This window comes from Theileria annulata, chromosome 2, assembly GCF_000003225.4.
Source record: "Theileria annulata chromosome 2, complete sequence, *** SEQUENCING IN PROGRESS ***".
NCBI lineage: Eukaryota > Apicomplexa > Aconoidasida > Piroplasmida > Theileriidae > Theileria > Theileria annulata.
This window is the reverse complement of record NC_011099.1, coordinates 280,895-298,437: the sequence shown is the minus strand read 5'-3', so window position 1 is coordinate 298,437 and position 17,543 is coordinate 280,895. Positions and strand designations below refer to the sequence as shown.

The following is a 17,543-nucleotide window of genomic DNA, read 5'->3' as shown; positions in this document are numbered from 1 at the left end:
ATGTTCATTTTATCCATGCCGCGCTTTATTAAGTGCTTATCAGCCTACTAACAAAATTCTTCTATATATATTGTTAATTCCTTCTGGTATAGTGGAATTAATATTTAAAGTTGTGATTTATGTTAGGAATCCTGAGGAAGGATGGTTATACACATAAATTGGGTTTTACTAACTACTGAATACATTTAAGAATTTGTTTATTATTTGGAATATTTGGCTGAAAAGTAAAATTAGTTCTTTTTTATATCGCAATGATTTTGTTGTCATTATTTCTGAGTTTTTGTTGCTGTATTACTCTGAGAACCAGCCCATATTCCAACAATCTTTTTTTTATAAAATCCAACCTTCCTCTTAAATACAGTAATAGAATACAGAAACTTTACGACTACGATGAAACTTTTAGTGATATCGTGGATAATTTTGACCCCGGCGAGGACTCTCAGCCTTACCAAGACGAAGGTTTCCAGGAAAAGGAACCAGTCCGCGATCACGTACCATTCTAATCCCAATTAATAAATATTATTTAAACACAAATTATTTTTTAGCTCGATTTGTCTGCAAATTCAGTCACGATCTGTGGAAGGATAGGCTTCATTGCTGAGCCTAAGGTTTTTCAAAACGGAGTTAAAGTTTTGAGACTAGCTATTGCCACTTCGGAGGTACTTTAAACCCATTTTAAGATTATTTAGAGGATGAGAACAGGTTTAGTTAGTACAGAATGGCACAAAGTTATGTTATACGGAATTCGAAACGTGGACTACGTTTATTCCCGTGCAAGGTAATCTTTTATCATATCAAACTACCTAATTAACATACACTAATTAAATGTGTAAATGATGTGTTAGGGTTGGAGACAAGGCTCTTGTGATTGGACGACTGAGATATTACCAACCTCAAAATCTTGGTAGGTTTTCTGAAAAATAGTTCTTGATAACGTTAATTAATACTATTTTAGAAACAAATGGAGTTAACAGGACTAAGATCGCTGAAGTTTACGTGAATTCATCCAGAGGAGGTCACACCTTCATACTGATGCCTAAGATTTCTACTAATCTTGATAATAACTTCATCTCAGCAAACCACCAAATTTACCCAAATAATTTCTAAATCTTTTCAAAGTCTATAATACCTACATCATTTTACTTTTCATATCATCTGTTGTCGTCCTTTAAACCAAAGTTTATGTGTATTGTCACAAGCAGCGTAGCTCAGAGGGAGAGTGGGGGGCTCATAACCCCCAGGTCCGTGGATCGAAACCACGCGCTGCTATTTTATATTTATTTGATTCTTCCCAGTTCATTACTTCTGTAACGGGCAAGTGTGTTAATTTCTTCCAAAAAATGCCCATTCAGGCAGATTCCGTCGTTACGGAATCCAATTTACGCTTTTACTACAGTATTTAATTTTATTTACTTAACTATCCACCAATATTATTAGTTATCTAAGGAGTTTGTTAAATTTAAGTCTAATGTGTGCAATTTAGAAAACTTTTGCCCTATCAAGGACTTGGTAAGATGGATAGGTTATGAAGGTATGTGGTTATGTAAAAATTTGGATTTAACTTCGGATAAACCTTTTTAGACCCTTCCATACTAAAGAGAAGAGAGATCTCACTCACTCTACACAGAGGAGATACCACAAACGCAACTGAAATATACTTGAGATGGCAAGTAATATTTTACACAGATTTTTAATCCTGACTATATATTAATTCCTGTTTAGACTTTTGAAAGCTTTGAGAGCGTTTTCGAAACTCTCTGTAACTCAGATTCTGTACCGTTCAAATTCGATATTGGTATTGTTTAGCTATTTTATCCCAAAACTTACGTATTTCCAATTGTATATAACTTGATAATAAATAATTTGAACATCCACAATAAAAAGTTTAGGTGCAATATATAGTAACAAGATATCATTGATGCAGCTGAGTGGAGATTTTAGGCCAGTAGAACGTGAAATAGTCTTCGACATAGATATGGATGACTACGACGAGTTTAGAACGTGCTGCTCTGATAAGAAGGTCTGCAATAAGTGCTGGAGATACATTAAGATCGCAGTAGAGTTGATAACGATTACTCTGAAAGAGGACTTTGGATTTGTTAATGTTCTTTGGGTGTACTCAGGGAGGCGTGGGATTCACTGCTGGGTGTGTGACAAGACAGCGAGACAATTGCCCACTGAGGGCAGAATTTCAATCATTGAGTACCTAAACTTGATTTCAGATGGCTTCGCAAAGAAGGTAAATCTCTATGCCATAGACAAACACCCTCTTGTCCTGAGGGCTTTTCACATTTGCTACCGTAACTTCAAGCACCTGCTGGCCGAACAAAATTTCTTCTCTCACAAAACTCACATGAAGACGCTCCTGGATTATGTTCCAGAAAGACACTCTAACGTTAAACGATCAATCAACAACTGTATTGAAAATTCTCAAAGTATATTTACTTAGTTTTGTAGTTAAGTATGTAAAGACCAACAGCCTAACGCATGGTTGTAGAAAGGTATAATTCAGTGGATTTTTTCAATAGCATTTGTGATATGCTAAATCTGACAAGGCCTGAGGATTACGTTGGAAAGGTGGAGGCTGGTGATTTCCCTGGGTTCTTCATGGAAATTATCATTGCGTTCTCTTACCCAAGACTTGACGTTAATGTTACCAAAGACATGGGACATCTGTTAAAGTCACCATTCTGTGTACATGCAAAAACAGGTACTTTTACAATTTCAAGCTCTAATATTAATAACTTGGGTTTAGGGAGGATATGTGTGCCCTTGGACCACGAAAATTTGGATAAATTTAATCCAGAATCAGTTCCGACCATAGGTATTACAATGCTATACCACTCAACAACACACATTAGTTACACATTCTTTACTTAACTATACACTATAGCCGTATTATGTATAATAATATAATATTGAGGATATATAATACACCCGAAGGGGTTTGGGGAATTATAAATAATAAATAGAGAGTCTGATGGATCATTATAATGAAGGAGGAAATGTAAATAACTCGCCAATATCGCAAAATCTATTGTATTTCAGGGAAAAATTCCTTAGCAAGTGTTTATCTAATGTGAAGAAGGGTAACTTTAAAGTTTCTTTACCTAAAATTTAGGAAGAGTAAATGGTGTCGAATTTTAATCCTCACATAATTTAATTTTTTCTACAAATTCAAGTTATTTACCCATCATTTGTTTTTTACACATTAGGAATATTTTTTCAAAACCATCTTTGCTGAATTAGGGCGAAAATGAAGTACGTTGTTGTTATTGGGGGTATCATGAGCGGAATCGGAAAGGGCACACTCCTGAGTAGTATCGGAGTTGTTTTGCGCTCTAGAAACATCTCAATGTCCGCAGTTAAAATCGACCCCTACCTAAACTTAGACGCAGGAACACTCTCACCGAACGAACACGGAGAGGTAAATCATTTTCCGAAAATCACACCCTTAGGTTTACGTTCTCGACGACGGAGGAGAAGCAGACCTGGATTTGGGGAATTATGAAAGATTTCTCAACCTAAAATTAACCAGAAGCCATAGCCTCACCTCAGGAAAGGTTTATAGCAGAGTTTTCGATAAAGAACGTAGAGGAGATTATTTGGGGAAAACAGTTCAAGTAGATTTCTACCCCTTAAATAACTGTTATTTAGCATTTTATTTACTCTAACTTGGTGTTAAATTAAGTTATTTAGGATTAAATAACTATGTATTGAGTGATTAATTGTAGGTGGTACCTCATATAGTACAAGAGGTAATCGAATGGATAGAGGAAGCTTCTAGAAAAAATGTTGACAGAAAGGGTTGGCGTGATCCAGAAATATGTCTTTTGGAGATTGGAGGCACAGTTGGAGACATCGAGTCTGAAGTATACGTGGAAACGATCAGACAATTAAAGCTTAAACTAGGAAACGAAAATGTTTGTTTGTGCCATCTTTCATACGTTCCAATTGTCGGCCGCCAAGACGAACAAAAATCTAAACCCACTCAACACTCTGTTAAGGTATTATTTTGAATATCTCACCTACTAGATATATCCTAGTACAGAGATACCCATATTTAACTATATAAACTAATCTTGGTTCAGGCACTTTCACAAAGAGGTTTACAGCCAGATATGATATTTTGCCGTTGTATGAATGAGCTAACAAACTCAACAAAGGAAAAGATTGCCTTTTTTACTCAAGTCAAATTCAAAAATGTATATTGGACCCAAATTTATACATAACTAATAACTGTTCAGGTCATCAGTGTACATAATACTTCCGATTTATATCGTGTTCCACTAATGCTCGATGAACAACATGTCGCAGAATCGATTCTTGAAGTATCTTTACAAAAAATACACTACCACATATACTTAGAATCTACTTCATTTATATAGATTTAAATATTAGTGTACACATAGCATAATAATAATGTCTGGTTAGTTGTTGAATTTCACACCGAATAAGGTCGATCCGATGCCAATTGAGTATTCATTGACACATTGGAGTAGATTTTGTGAGAATCCAGAAAACGAGACCGTTACGGTGGGAATTGTGGGCAAATACAGCGCCTCAACGGACAGTTACCTGTCAGTTCTAAACGCCCTTAAACACTCCTCACTTGAGTGTAACCTTAAGCTTAACATCAAGTGGGTCGACTACTCCAAATTTGAAGGTAATTTCCCACACTCTTAATTACATTTTCAGATTACGACTCTGAGAAATTCAAATCTCATTTTAAAGATCTGGACGGAGTTCTCATCCCAGGTACCCTCCTACTAATATTTTATCCAGTTCACTAGCTATGTTTATTAGTCAATACTGTAACCTTATACACTTATAGATAACTCACTATAGTATATTTACGTATTTACACTATTATGCTGTAGTTACTAGTATTAGCACTATATAGTTAGTAAGTGGTATGGTAATAAATTAAATATAGGAGGGTTTGGAACGAGAGGATTTATGGAAAAGAAGATGGCAGTGAGGTACTGCAGGCTGAATAAAGTCCCGTTTTTGGGGATATGCCTGGCATTGCAGCTGACAGTGGTGGATGTGGCGGAGGAGTTTGAGCCCAAGGCGTGTCACGGTGAGGATTCAAAAACTGAGGAAAAATACCACGTGGTAACTCTGATGCCAGAGTTTTCAGGAAAGGATAAAAAGGGAGGAACGATGAGGCTTGGAGCACTAGAAACTAAGCTGGTAAAGGGAACACTAATATACAGCCTTTATGACAAGAAGGATACCATAGTGGAAAGGCATAGGCATAGGTACCAGGTGAATCCGGCCTACGAGGAGCGCCTAACTAACCACGGAGTGGTCTTCTCAGGAAGAGACCCAACCCAGGGAAGAGTGAGCGTAGTGGAACTTAAGAATCACCCTTTCTTCCTCTGTACACAGTTTCATCCAGAGTATAAGTCAACTCCAATCACTCCCAGTCCCCCGTATCTAGGCTTCATCCTTGCCTGTAAAAATAGACTAAACCAAAGGCTGGAAAAAAATAACGGAAAACTTCTTCCAGGATCTTCCTATTATCACTAAATTACCCCTCAAACTGTTTAATTTTTTAACTGGTTTCCACAATAATATATACTCTATTATTTGTTATCTAGGATTCAATATCGTAGAATAATGTGAGTGGAGAAGTAGTCATGACAATGCCATAGTGTGCAGTGGAGCCTGATAGAAGAAAGAAAAGCATAAAAAATATTTTATAAATAATGGAAAAAAAGCTGAATGGGATATCAGTGGACAAAATAGATCCATTTGACCCAGAGGTAAAGGATAAGTATCAGTTGTTCAAGGAAGAAATCACCCGATCCGCGTTATATTCGTTACGCGAGAGGATTCCTAAGAAAATTCTGTATTTTAACTCACTAGTGGTATTTTAACTCCTTTATATATTCATCTCACCCTTTAGGCTCAAAACTCCAAAAATGGATGCACTTTCAGCTCCGTTGACCTTGATCAGGAATCATACAGATGTCTGGTAAACCATGATGTCGATTCCAAAAGGGCCAAAAGGACCCATGATCAAGTAATTTTTTATTTCTATCTTTATTCCCTTTATTCTTAGACCGGAGACGTCTTTCTACCATCACATAAACAAATCTTCGCAGAACTCGAAAAAATAAAGCTCGAAGCTTCTGAATTAATTGAAATTGTACCGTCAACTAGTCATTTTATTCATTACCTATTATTCTACTTTCTTAATATTACTTTTTTGGCATTATAACTAGTAATATTTGGTATAAATGGCACATAATAGATAAGTAATATAAAGCTGTGGATCCAGTTGAACGTCCCAAGAATCGAGGACGGGAACAACTTTGGAGTTGGAATTCAGGAGGAAGTAATACAGGAACTTACAAGAGTTGAAGATACGGCATTCAACTTATACGACGCCATAGTCAAATATTATATGGCAAGGTATTTTATCTATTCACATCACTTAATTTCGTACATATAAGCAATTTGTTCTGGAATAACATATTACAGGGCCAAACTGTCTACTAAAGTCATAAAATACCCACACGTGGATGACTACGGAGAGGTAATCTGATTATGAAATTCATCTTATTCTAGGCAATAAGAGAATTGGACGAGAAGGAATGGATCCATATAAAAATTACCAGGGTTGATATGAGAAATAATTATAGCATGTTATATGATTTACTTTGCAAGGTATTCTACCATATCCATACACATTATATATACCCTAGTAAATAGTATATTAAATAGTATAGCTGTAGTATAGTAAATAGTATTTGGTATGATTATGGCTGTTATATTTATATAGAATTGGGAAAAGGTTGTGAAGCCTAAAAGTGAGGACGGGAGATATCGTATGACCTTTTAGCCAATTTTTTGAAAATTCCTTTAAATGAACGAACTTTATAATATTTTCACAAGATACATTATTAATATTTATATCTCCATCAAGCTATTGAATTTATTAGCTATGATTTGTTTTTCCAGCGTTAAATTTAACACATAGATATAAAAATGAGAAAAATGTTCAAAATATTGGAATTTATAGAAAATTTAAAGTGCATTTAAAAATATTGTGTAGTTTTCGAGTATTTTATAGAAAGATATGTAATAAATAGCCCTATATACATCAACAGAAATAAATTCTATGCTATATTTTCACTAGAATCCAGTCAAAAACCAAGGATATACGTTCAAATAACACATTTTAGTATTATAGGGTTATTTCATACTATGCACCTTCTTTGCCCTTTCAATTTAACTATCTATCTTTGAGTTATTTTTTAATTCAGTGATTTCATCTTACACATTCATTTAAAATAAGCATGGGTAAAACAAAAACACCTTTATGTGGATTTCGTCGCAGAAACAAGCAAAAGGAATCCTTCGAAAATAACAACATGGAAAACACAAACCAAGAAAATGATGACGAGCTCTACGTAGGAAACGAAAACACAAATTACGATAATAATAATAATTATTATGCACAAAATAACAATGAAAACAACGAAAATAACAATAACGAGGAGAATTACGGAAACAACGACGACCAAATGTTGGAAGGTGAGTTTACCGAAAATCCCTTAAACTTAGAAAACGAGGAGTTTGATTACAATGGAAACGGTAATGAAACTGGCGATAATGAGGATTCTGAGACCCTCAACGAACTTTTGGATAAGATGGAAAACGAAGATGTTGACTTGGAAAACATCAAGAACTTAACATTGACAATGGACAATAACTCAGAACTCAAAAACCTACAGTCATTCGTTTCTAATAAGCTGACTGAATTACTGAAAAAGACAAGTTTGGGAGAAAAATGCATCAACTCCTTGGCACCTCTCTGCACAGGCCCTGAATCTGGGCCCTTGGATAAGCTCCTCAGTCTCGGAAATGGATGCTTACATAATAACCAAAACCCACTCAACAACGAGGAGTTTCAGGTACCAGAGAAAGAGGAATATAGAGATCCACCTACCTTACCATCTGGCATCAAGTTTGTTGACGACTTTAACAAGCTACTCGACAGTTGGGCTGATCAACCATCGCAGGGCAACAATTACACTGCCAACTTGTTCAAGATTTTCAACTTATCTGCACTCTTGAAACACTTGGGAGACCCACGATACGTTGAAATTTTAAACAAGTTAGGAGTTAACAATCTGCTCAACTACCCAGATAACAACAAGAAATGGGACCAAATTCTTCTCAACTGTGAAAACTCAGATAATGGCAACATGGAGTACGTTAAACACCCATTACCTGACCTACCAAATCCCAAAGCTATCTCAAATTGTAATACAAAGTTGGTTGATTTACCAGAACTTGACAACAACAACGTTGATGAACACGCCTTCAAACTCTACTGGGCATATACCAACACTTGGCTCAACAAGATGTTTGGACCATCATTGCGCAACTCACACAAATTCGTACAACCTACTAAAAATTGGTACATGAACATGGAACGGGCATCCCAGTTATTCTTTTTAAGACTCTCAAAGACGCTTTGCTCTACTTAATCTTCCATCCAACATCATAATTAACTGTACATTTCTATATCCTATGGATTTCACTAAAATCATGTAATTTTATCATTTTGAATTTGTATTTGATAAAATAAATATTCTTCAAAATTTCCAGCATATTTAAACATAACTATCATCTATGATATTTAGTAACTCAGTATAGTATATAGGGTATAGTTGTAGTAATATACATGGTATGGTTTATGCAGAAATATAACTAATATATCAATTTATGATAGTAGAATATTTAAAATATTAAACAAATGACAAATAAGTTCAATAAAACTATAATACCACAATAGTAGTATTCAACCAACAACATACTAATAACTAACTAATAATAGTACTACTGGTGAGTATAATATACTTTCAAAATTTCAGTTCCTAATACTAATGATATGATAAAATTGCATACCAATGAGTATTAGGTCATCTCTTCTAAAATAGTTTTCTTGATGTTATGGCAAGTGCTGAGGCTGGGAATAAATGCGATGGTAAAAAAATTGCAGCATATGCTTTGGTTGGATTTTCAGTACTTCTAACACTTAGGGTTGGTATGAATGGTGCTCCATTCTGTATGAAACGGTTTAAGATACCTGAACATTTGTTCAGTCTTTATGTTAGTAGGGTTCACAATTGTATGGAACTTGGTTGTTCTGCTGGAGTTACTGCCGGTACAATTTATAATATAAAGTATGGTGGTGAATATAAACAAAAATGTGAAAAGGTTTCTATCGGGATTAATTTGTTGTTCTTCCTTGTAAATGTAGTTCTTTTAATAGTATTTGTCACTGGTGGAGAAGAGGGTCATTTGACTGATTTTTACTGGACATTGGCCTTATCTGCTTTTATATATGGAATGAATTTAACCTTTATTATTAAATTGGCCGGAGATTGCATAGTATATTATTTGGCCACACTTCACGTTTCTGGTATATTTATATCACTTTACCATTTCATATTTTTAAAACTATTTGGCAACAGAAGGAAATTTAACACTGATTATTTAATTATTATGTGGCAAATTATTTTGTCCATAATAATTACAGCAGCAACAGCAAGTGTTTGGACCAAAGCCTATACTAATGGCAATGGTAATGATAAATGTGGAGAAAATGGTAGTTCTCAAAAGAATGGCAATGGTGGTTCTGCAGAGGTTGCAATTTCACCGATGATAATGTGTGTGTTTGCACAGTGTGTTGTATATATCTTTTATCCAGCTATAGCTCCAGGTTTGTTAGTGGACTTTAGACATGTCAATAAGATAGATCAAGCACTTCTTATTATAGCTCCTATTCCATCAATTACTTTTGCAGTACTTGATGCAGCCAAACAAGATAAATACACACCTAAGAATGAGTGGACAGGTGGAAAGGAGGCTTGGCATGGAACCTTGATATTTATTCCAATTATGATTATTTGTGGATATTTGTTTATCAAAGCACTTCACTATCCTCATTCAGGTATATCTCTTGCAATCATTAATAATCCACGTATGGTTGGGTTTCTTACAATTCTTTTTTATATGAGCCATATGATACTACTAGCGGTTGGATTTCCAGGTGTAGAAAAAAATTCTGGTTCCGCTAAGGACTATCTTCCCACTATAAACACTTTTATGACTACTATATTCATGGTTCTACTGATTTTTTTTGGTGAGGGTTATGTTAATGAGTTTAAAAAACATGACAGATCCTATTGGCCAACACAAGGATTATCAACAAAAAGAGCTTTTGGATTCTGGTTTGATAAAGCCATTCAAAATGCATTCAAGAACTTTCTCTTAATATTCACCAGAGACCTTAGAAGAGATTTAATGTCAGCACTTGACTAAAATAATTCACTCAATATTTTAATGTACTATATAATATTCTATATAATACCAATAGTATAACTAATAAGGAAATATTAATGATAAAATTGTCTACTCAAAAAATACTATATACTGGGAGAAGTATTATTCCATATAATTCTTCAAAAAATATGCATAACATAATTATTGATAATATATTGAAATGTGATTTAGACATTGAAATAATAATAATTAAAATAATATAAGTAAATATAAATTGAAATTATGCTATTAATACATATATTTATTTCTACATAGTTTCTATTAGTCAACATCAAATTTTGAACCATAATAATTGTGTATAAAAGACAGGATGGGAAAGTGTGTATATGCCAGAAAAAAATTTTTTTTATTAAAAAGTTATAAATTATTAAAATATCTAATATATTAAAGACAATCATTAAAATAATGTAAAAGAATGATTATTTAAAATATAAAAATAAAATATGAAAATTAATTCATAAAATAATGTGTGCCTGGATAGTTGAACCAAAAAAATTTTTATTAAAATATTAAAAAAAATTAGAAAAAGAAAAATATATAGAATAAAGAGTAATAATAAAATTTATAATTAAATATATTTATATATAATAAAATAAAATATTAAAAAATATAAATATTAAAAAATATAAATATTAAAAAATAAAATTTATAAAAATATGATAGCAAAAATATTATTGAAAAATAAAAAAAATAATTTAAAATATTTTATAATATACAAATTAAAATAATATATAATATTATTTAAAATATTTTAGAAAAAATAATATGTTTATATATATTAAAAATTATAAATAAAAATAAAAATAAATTTAAGATATATATGTAGCTAATAAGAAACAAATAAATGAAAATATATGATATAATAATATAATTAAAATTATTGAATTAGATAATGTGAAATTAATATAATATATAATATTATAATAAAACAAATACATATATATAATATATAAAAATAAAGTTGAAAATAAAATTAATAATATATATATATATAATAATATAACTATAAAAATAATATATAAATTATATAAATATATTAAGATTTATATATGTGAATAATAATATAAAAAATTAATTTTAATATATAAAAAGAAGATGGTAAAATAGAAAATAAAGTTAATATTATGTATATATAATTATAAAAAAAATTATTATTAATAAATATATTAATGTTAAATAATATTAATATTTAAAATTCAAATAAGAAAAAATAATAAAAATCTAAACAAATATTATGAAATATATGTTGAAATATAGTATAATATATTTAAATAATTAAATTATTAATTATATATATTATTTATATTTTAGATTATAATATTATAGTGTTTTAAAATAAATATATTTTAAAAATAATTTATGTTTATAAAGAATATATTAATTATATAAATATGTTTGTGAATTGTAATATATAAAATTTAATAAGAAAATTTTTATATAATAATTATAAAATTATATATTATTAAATATTATAAATAAATCATCAAAAAATAATCTTTTAAAATATTAATAATTTATTTATTTAATATAATAATAAGAATTTATAAAAAAATTTAATCTCATTAATAATATATATTAATTTATTTATTTTATATTATAAATATATATAACAAATTAAATAATTCTATTTCAAATTTATATATTATTATTAAATAAATTTAATATAAATTGTGTTTCTTTATTATATATTTATCTTAATATATAATTTTACATAAATAATTATATATACATAATATTAACTTTATTTTCTATTTAACCATCTTCTTTTTATATATTAAAATTAATTTTTTATATTATTATTATCTTTAAAATTATATCATTTTATCAAATATTAATATACATTATTTCAATATTATATTTATTTAATATTCAATTTTTAAATTTTATTTAATTATTTAATTATATTATACTATATAATTATTTTATATTTTAATATATATACAATAATTTTTATTTTTGTAATTTATTAAATAATATATTATATATTTTTAATTTACCAATTATACTATTTTTATTTTTTATAATAACTTTATTTACACTCATTATTATTTTATAATACTTTTTAAATATATAATTAATTTATTAAATTTATTTTTTATTTACAATTTTTAATATAAATAAAACTATCTATTTATTACAAATATATTATATAATTATATATATTATTTTTATTTAATTTATTTAATTTATAAAATTTTAATTTTAAATTATTATTTTTTCTTATTTTAATTTTAATTTTATTTTTATTTTTCTTAATCCAATTTAATAATTTATATATAATAATTTATATTTATTTAATTAATTTAATATTCTTTAATTTCATATATTATTTCTTATTTTATTAAACTTTATATATTGAATTAATTTCTATATCATTCATACTTATAATTTGTATTTATATTTATATATTATTTATATATATTATTCATATGTTATATATTATAATTATTATTTTTTATTTCTTCAATTTTAAATTAATTTATATATATTAATAATTTTTTAATTATTTTATTTTAATATTTTTTATTAATATTTTTAGTTTTCTAAATTTTAATATTTTTTAATATATAAAATTTTTTTACTTAATTTTTATTATCACTTTTATATATAAATATATATTATTTTATTCCAAAATATTTTTTATAATTTTATATATTATATTATTAATTTTAATTTTATTTTTATTACATTATAAGTACTATGTATAATATATATTTAAAATATTATGTAATGTATTAAACATCGGTTGTATTTTTGAAATAATATCTCTTGTTTTATATATTTCAATTTCCTACAAAAGATTAATTTTGGGTTAAATTACCATATTTTTTAAAATTTCAAAATTTTCATCATTTTCTTGGACAATAACATTAATCCTATAATTATTGACCTTATTATTTTCTTACCATGGCCTTTGTGGAAAACGCTCCCTCAGTGTTGTATAGAGATTTATTTGGTCATTTAATGTGTTATTACTGGATAAATCAAAACAAAATATAACTCCGGAAGGTAAATCTTTCAAGGCAGAATACTAAAAAGTAATAATTTAAATATGAACTTACAGTTAGTTTTTCGTAAGGATTATAATTTGTATGACCTTGGCGCCACAATAATCCTGGAGTATCTATGACCTGACCTTCATATATGAAATTATTTACTTTGTATGTTAAAATAGACAAATTTATCCCCCTAGTAGTGAATTTATAGTCGGCAACCTTTCCCTCTTTATTTAATTTTTTGAAATTATTTTTAAGATTAGACCAACGTAATCCAAGAGAGTCTGAAATAATCTCAACATGATCCTTTAAATCAGTTAATATTAAACCTCTAGATAATTTGTTGAATAAAGTTGTTTTCCCGACGTTAACGTGACCAATGATCGAAATTATAGGTTTTTCAATATCCACAAGAGGTAAACCTGTTAAAACAGTAGAATATTGTTTATAATGGTCATAAAGATTTTGAAAACTTGAATAAAGTGAGTCCAATTCGAATATATTTTCCTTAACGAAATTAAAGGCATGCCTACATTTCTTTATATTACCAATTTGTTTGTTTATGTCACTTCCTCTAAAAATTATCTGTTTTTTTGCAAGTTCGAGTTCGTCCATAAGTTTATCAAAAGATATTTTCGATTTACCAGTTGAATATAGCTCATGCAAACATGTCTTCAACATGGTGTACTGAAATGGATGAATATATTTGAGCAATTGACCATAAAAATTAGTAATGTTTTTAAGTTGAGATGTAATTGCCTTAACATATAAATCAAGCTTTACTTTCAGCTCACGGATAATTCTCTTCTTAGTGTGCTTCAGTGTATGAAGACCAGTAAAGACTCCCGGGAGAATACTTTTAATATCTTCAAATGGCTTTTCTTTAATATCAGCAGTTTTCACCTTGTTAGAATCAAACATACTCAGGTCGCATTTGGATCCAACCTTACCCTTTACGTATGCTTTTGACCTTACCAAGAATGGCTTAGTATCTACAATTTGTGGCAATTTTTTAAATAGTTTCTTTACAAAAAGTCTCTTAGAAAGAGAATAAACACTTTCCTCAAGTATAAATTCCCTTTCTAATTCATCATCTGTGAACTTATCAAAACCTTCTGAAGTCGTCTCGGTTTTATCAGGAGATTGATCAGACTTGACAGGAATGGTCAGATCCTTATAAAGGTCGGAAAAATCTGAAAATACTAAAGTCTCACCGGTATTTTCAATAGGAGTTATATCTGGAAATATATCATATTCCTCTTTAGATATTTCACTGGTGGAACCAATTTGAGAAGGTTCTTGTGCCTGTTCAAGAGAATACAATCCATTACAAATATATTTTTTTACTAATACATTGTTTCGAAAATTGTTATTTAATCCGATAAAAGATAAATTATACTTCTTATAAGGCATTAAAGTTTTATTTTCACTTCTTTTGAGATTAATTAGTGTGCGTCTAAGGTTACAAACTCCATCTATTATTTTACAGTTGTATGCGATAGTTACTCTACTTATAACTGTGATAAATGATAAGTAATTTATCAATAAGATCTTCATAAAATAAATATCATCGTATAATTATGAGAGATGTTCTTCCTCAATGTTAAAGGTCAAATATCGAGAAAACTCCAGCACATTTCGTACAGAAGCATAATAATAAATTTTGCCATTAATAAATTAAGTTTATGAGGGAGAATCTGAAAATTCAAAGGACATGAGTGTTTGACTATGGTGAAATAGGATTCCACTATTTACTCCTTATATTTCCCTAATTACTGTCTTAAATTTATGTTTTCACATGTAAAATATATTTTTATGCTGTAAAATATTAAATAAATCACTATTTTTCAAAAATGAAGTCCTCCTCTCAGGAAGCTCGATCCATATCAGAAGATAGAGTAAAACAAATACTTGAAATTTATGGAACAAAAGCCTGGGACAAATTATCTACTGAAATTTCCAAAAATGGACTCAAAGTTCCAGGAAATCCACCAAAGCTTCCAGTTTATGACATTTGCAAGCTCGGCAGAGAACTTATGGAATCCTTGTCCAGGAAATACGTAACTATCGCATGTAAAAATGATTCAGAGGAACGTTGGCTCCATATTTCTGCTCAAGATCCGTTTATTTACAAAGGTTTGTACATTTTTATAACTAATTAATCTGCAGAGGGTAAAAAGTCTTCAACTTTTTCTGACAAAATAGACTCCATGGTAGTTTTAATCCACAACAATTGCGTTTTCAATTGGAAAATGTTCTCTGAACTTATGAACCTAGTCAAAAGTGAAAAGCTAAGGGTGAAGTCAAGCTGTATTGATCTCATCTATTCTGCTTTTATGGAAGTGTTACCTGGCCGTAAACTTCGTTACATTAACGAGGTTAACAAGGAGGTCATTGACTTTTTAGGATACAAGTTACATCCCTTTTCGAAAAATCTTAACTCTTGGGACACTTTAGACTTGGACGTAGTCAGTTTACTCCTGACAATAACTTTTGAGGATTATTTAAAAGGGATTTATTCTACATTTATTCAGGTAAAGTATTATTATTACGTGTAAAATGACTTAGGAGCTTTCCGATGTGATGAACCGTGGAGTGGATTTTTTACAGAAAAAGGCTTCAAACCTAGCCTTACAAATGCTTATTCAAAAGCCTGAGCAAGAAGAAATCTTGCTTGATTTAATAATCTCAAGACTGAGCCACAAAGATAATAAGATGTCTTCTTACGTGTTTAAAATGCTGGATACTTTGCTTTTAAATCACGAAAAGATGAAAGGGGTTGTGGTAAAAGGGATACTAACCAAGGTAAAAAGTCTACTGCCCAAATTACAAAGTGAGTTAATTAAAGGAACTCCAGGGATAAAAGAATCTGGACGGAGAAGGAAAAGAAGAAAACTGACAATAAGTTAGTTTCTTGTTAAAAACAATTTCTATAGACAATGAATGCATACTAATTCTCAAGAGTATCTATCGCTGTATTTTATATTTTTCGAAACTACACTACACAAAGTAAGATTAAACTCAAATATAAATTATTAGGTCGGACCATTCTATTGTAAATGTTATTTTAAAAGATGCAATTGATATATTATTACTATTTATAAGGCAGAATTCCACCAACGACAATAAGAACAACCTTAAGGATGCCACCAAGACTGCCAGAGTACCAAATGTATTGTTGTGTAAGTATGAGGAGTGTGATAGAATAATAAAGATATTACTACTGTTTATTAACAAGCTTTTGAATTATTACAAGAATACTGATGATTACGATCAAAAGAAATCACTATTTAACAGTGGAATAATAGAGAACTTATATGAGCTTTCTTATAAAACAAAGTCTAGGTCAATTACCATATCATTACTAGTTTTAATGTACCACATATGTCCAAACAGGTAAAATTTTATTATCTCACTTATTTTCAGTGACGAGTATTACAAGTTGTTGTATAATAATGCATTCAACATTAGACTCTATGAGTCCACTAGTGTTCACAAATTCCTCACACTGATCCAACAAATACTGGAGGGCAAAAATGAAAAAAACAACATATTAATCCGAAAACTTCTCCAAGTTAGTCACATAACCATAGTTTTGTTTCAGGTTACTCTATGTAATTGTAACAACAACATAAACAGTGAGATTATCAACACTGTACTAAACAACACTAACAATGTAAGGCAATATCTTATCATACTTTCCTTAGGACAACTTTTGGGAGCTAAAACTTCAGAAACTATCATACAATCCATTTATAATAAGTACACTTGAACGCAAGTACAATAAAGACGATGAGAATTATAATTTGTACAATGAATTGAGTGTGTTCAGTTCTGCGCTCCAGTTGGATTACACTCTTGAGAAATATTGGAGGAACCGTCAAAGTTGTAAGTTACACCAAAAACCATTTCAACTCTACTATCAATCGAAGTTCAACTTACAGAATATAAAGGAAGATTACCACTCTTCCGATGATATCAGTGTTACTGATGATCTCACTGAACTAGATGAAGATGAGTCCAGCGACGACTTGAGCGACGAAGATATAACTGAGGAAAATGATACTGATAGTCACGATTTTACAGACACTGACGATGATTTAACTGATGAAGTAGATGACCATGAATGAAAATAATATTATATTACTTCTTTTATGTTTAGTGTAATTAGTTTGAACG

The 17,543-nt window shown here is 29.8% G+C and overlaps 8 protein-coding genes across 8 annotated transcripts, besides 14 other annotated features; 7 read left to right on the top strand and 1 right to left on the bottom strand.

The window, feature by feature from the left end:
* The first annotated feature begins 251 nt into the window (after positions 1 to 251).
* Positions 252 to 305: a sequence feature (Signal peptide predicted for TA15415 by SignalP 2.0 HMM (Signal peptide probability 0.996, signal anchor probability 0.000) with cleavage site probability 0.427 between residues 18 and 19).
* TA15415 (uncharacterized protein) lies at positions 252 to 1,107 on the top strand (the record flags this gene model as incomplete). Its single annotated transcript, XM_946781.1, has 5 exons — positions 252 to 491; positions 546 to 608; positions 690 to 778; positions 846 to 904; positions 956 to 1,107. 5 exons carry the CDS (start codon positions 252 to 254, stop codon positions 1,105 to 1,107), a joined length of 603 nt encoding a protein of 200 aa, XP_951874.1.
* Positions 1,108 to 1,197: 90 nt separating this feature from the next.
* Positions 1,198 to 1,269, bottom strand: a tRNA.
* Positions 1,270 to 1,340: 71 nt separating this feature from the next.
* TA15420 (DNA primase small subunit, putative) lies at positions 1,341 to 2,880 on the top strand (the record flags this gene model as incomplete). Its single annotated transcript, XM_946780.1, has 6 exons — positions 1,341 to 1,395; positions 1,484 to 1,531; positions 1,582 to 1,670; positions 1,723 to 1,795; positions 1,890 to 2,435; positions 2,498 to 2,880. 6 exons carry the CDS (start codon positions 1,341 to 1,343, stop codon positions 2,878 to 2,880), a joined length of 1,194 nt encoding a protein of 397 aa, XP_951873.1.
* A 376-nt stretch (positions 2,881 to 3,256) lies between these two features.
* TA15425 (CTP synthase, putative) lies at positions 3,257 to 5,535 on the top strand (the record flags this gene model as incomplete). The annotated part of the gene is made up of 8 exons (XM_946779.1): positions 3,257 to 3,427; positions 3,459 to 3,623; positions 3,735 to 4,007; positions 4,092 to 4,205; positions 4,248 to 4,331; positions 4,435 to 4,666; positions 4,699 to 4,758; positions 4,937 to 5,535. The coding sequence occupies 8 exons, from the start codon at positions 3,257 to 3,259 to the stop codon at positions 5,533 to 5,535; spliced, it is 1,698 nt and encodes a 565-aa protein (XP_951872.1).
* Positions 3,269 to 3,337: a sequence feature (1 probable transmembrane helix predicted for TA15425 by TMHMM2.0 at aa 5-27).
* Positions 5,536 to 5,714: 179 nt separating the features above from the next.
* TA15430 (subunit of proteaseome activator complex, putative) lies at positions 5,715 to 6,723 on the top strand (the record flags this gene model as incomplete). Its single annotated transcript, XM_946778.1, has 6 exons — positions 5,715 to 5,876; positions 5,915 to 6,031; positions 6,071 to 6,157; positions 6,263 to 6,423; positions 6,493 to 6,547; positions 6,580 to 6,723. The coding sequence occupies 6 exons, from the start codon at positions 5,715 to 5,717 to the stop codon at positions 6,721 to 6,723; spliced, it is 726 nt and encodes a 241-aa protein (XP_951871.1).
* Positions 6,724 to 7,310: 587 nt separating this feature from the next.
* Positions 7,311 to 8,507, top strand: TA15435 (uncharacterized protein; the record flags this gene model as incomplete). The annotated part of the gene is made up of 1 exon (XM_946777.1): positions 7,311 to 8,507. One exon carries the CDS (start codon positions 7,311 to 7,313, stop codon positions 8,505 to 8,507), a length of 1,197 nt encoding a protein of 398 aa, XP_951870.1.
* Positions 8,508 to 8,973: 466 nt separating this feature from the next.
* Positions 8,974 to 10,347, top strand: TA15445 (Tpr-related protein family member, putative; the record flags this gene model as incomplete). The annotated part of the gene is made up of 1 exon (XM_946776.1): positions 8,974 to 10,347. The coding sequence occupies one exon, from the start codon at positions 8,974 to 8,976 to the stop codon at positions 10,345 to 10,347; it is 1,374 nt and encodes a 457-aa protein (XP_951869.1).
* Positions 9,016 to 9,075: a sequence feature (9 probable transmembrane helices predicted for TA15445 by TMHMM2.0 at aa 15-34, 92-111, 121-140, 147-169, 184-203, 233-255, 307-326, 347-369 and 379-401).
* Positions 9,247 to 9,306: a sequence feature (9 probable transmembrane helices predicted for TA15445 by TMHMM2.0 at aa 15-34, 92-111, 121-140, 147-169, 184-203, 233-255, 307-326, 347-369 and 379-401).
* Positions 9,334 to 9,393: a sequence feature (9 probable transmembrane helices predicted for TA15445 by TMHMM2.0 at aa 15-34, 92-111, 121-140, 147-169, 184-203, 233-255, 307-326, 347-369 and 379-401).
* Positions 9,412 to 9,480: a sequence feature (9 probable transmembrane helices predicted for TA15445 by TMHMM2.0 at aa 15-34, 92-111, 121-140, 147-169, 184-203, 233-255, 307-326, 347-369 and 379-401).
* Positions 9,523 to 9,582: a sequence feature (9 probable transmembrane helices predicted for TA15445 by TMHMM2.0 at aa 15-34, 92-111, 121-140, 147-169, 184-203, 233-255, 307-326, 347-369 and 379-401).
* Positions 9,670 to 9,738: a sequence feature (9 probable transmembrane helices predicted for TA15445 by TMHMM2.0 at aa 15-34, 92-111, 121-140, 147-169, 184-203, 233-255, 307-326, 347-369 and 379-401).
* Positions 9,892 to 9,951: a sequence feature (9 probable transmembrane helices predicted for TA15445 by TMHMM2.0 at aa 15-34, 92-111, 121-140, 147-169, 184-203, 233-255, 307-326, 347-369 and 379-401).
* Positions 10,012 to 10,080: a sequence feature (9 probable transmembrane helices predicted for TA15445 by TMHMM2.0 at aa 15-34, 92-111, 121-140, 147-169, 184-203, 233-255, 307-326, 347-369 and 379-401).
* Positions 10,108 to 10,176: a sequence feature (9 probable transmembrane helices predicted for TA15445 by TMHMM2.0 at aa 15-34, 92-111, 121-140, 147-169, 184-203, 233-255, 307-326, 347-369 and 379-401).
* Positions 10,348 to 11,098: 751 nt separating the features above from the next.
* Positions 11,099 to 12,856: a sequence feature (Possible centromeric region).
* A 496-nt stretch (positions 12,857 to 13,352) lies between these two features.
* Positions 13,353 to 14,921, bottom strand: TA15450 (uncharacterized protein; the record flags this gene model as incomplete). Its single annotated transcript, XM_946775.1, has 1 exon — positions 13,353 to 14,921. The coding sequence occupies one exon, from the start codon at positions 14,919 to 14,921 to the stop codon at positions 13,353 to 13,355; it is 1,569 nt and encodes a 522-aa protein (XP_951868.1).
* Positions 14,859 to 14,921: a sequence feature (Signal peptide predicted for TA15450 by SignalP 2.0 HMM (Signal peptide probability 0.676, signal anchor probability 0.000) with cleavage site probability 0.375 between residues 21 and 22).
* A 296-nt stretch (positions 14,922 to 15,217) lies between these two features.
* On the top strand, positions 15,218 to 17,494 carry TA15455 (uncharacterized protein; the record flags this gene model as incomplete). The annotated part of the gene is made up of 8 exons (XM_946774.1): positions 15,218 to 15,500; positions 15,534 to 15,898; positions 15,933 to 16,269; positions 16,301 to 16,373; positions 16,404 to 16,760; positions 16,791 to 16,938; positions 16,969 to 17,040; positions 17,072 to 17,494. 8 exons carry the CDS (start codon positions 15,218 to 15,220, stop codon positions 17,492 to 17,494), a joined length of 2,058 nt encoding a protein of 685 aa, XP_951867.1.
* Positions 17,495 to 17,543: the final 49 nt, after the last annotated feature.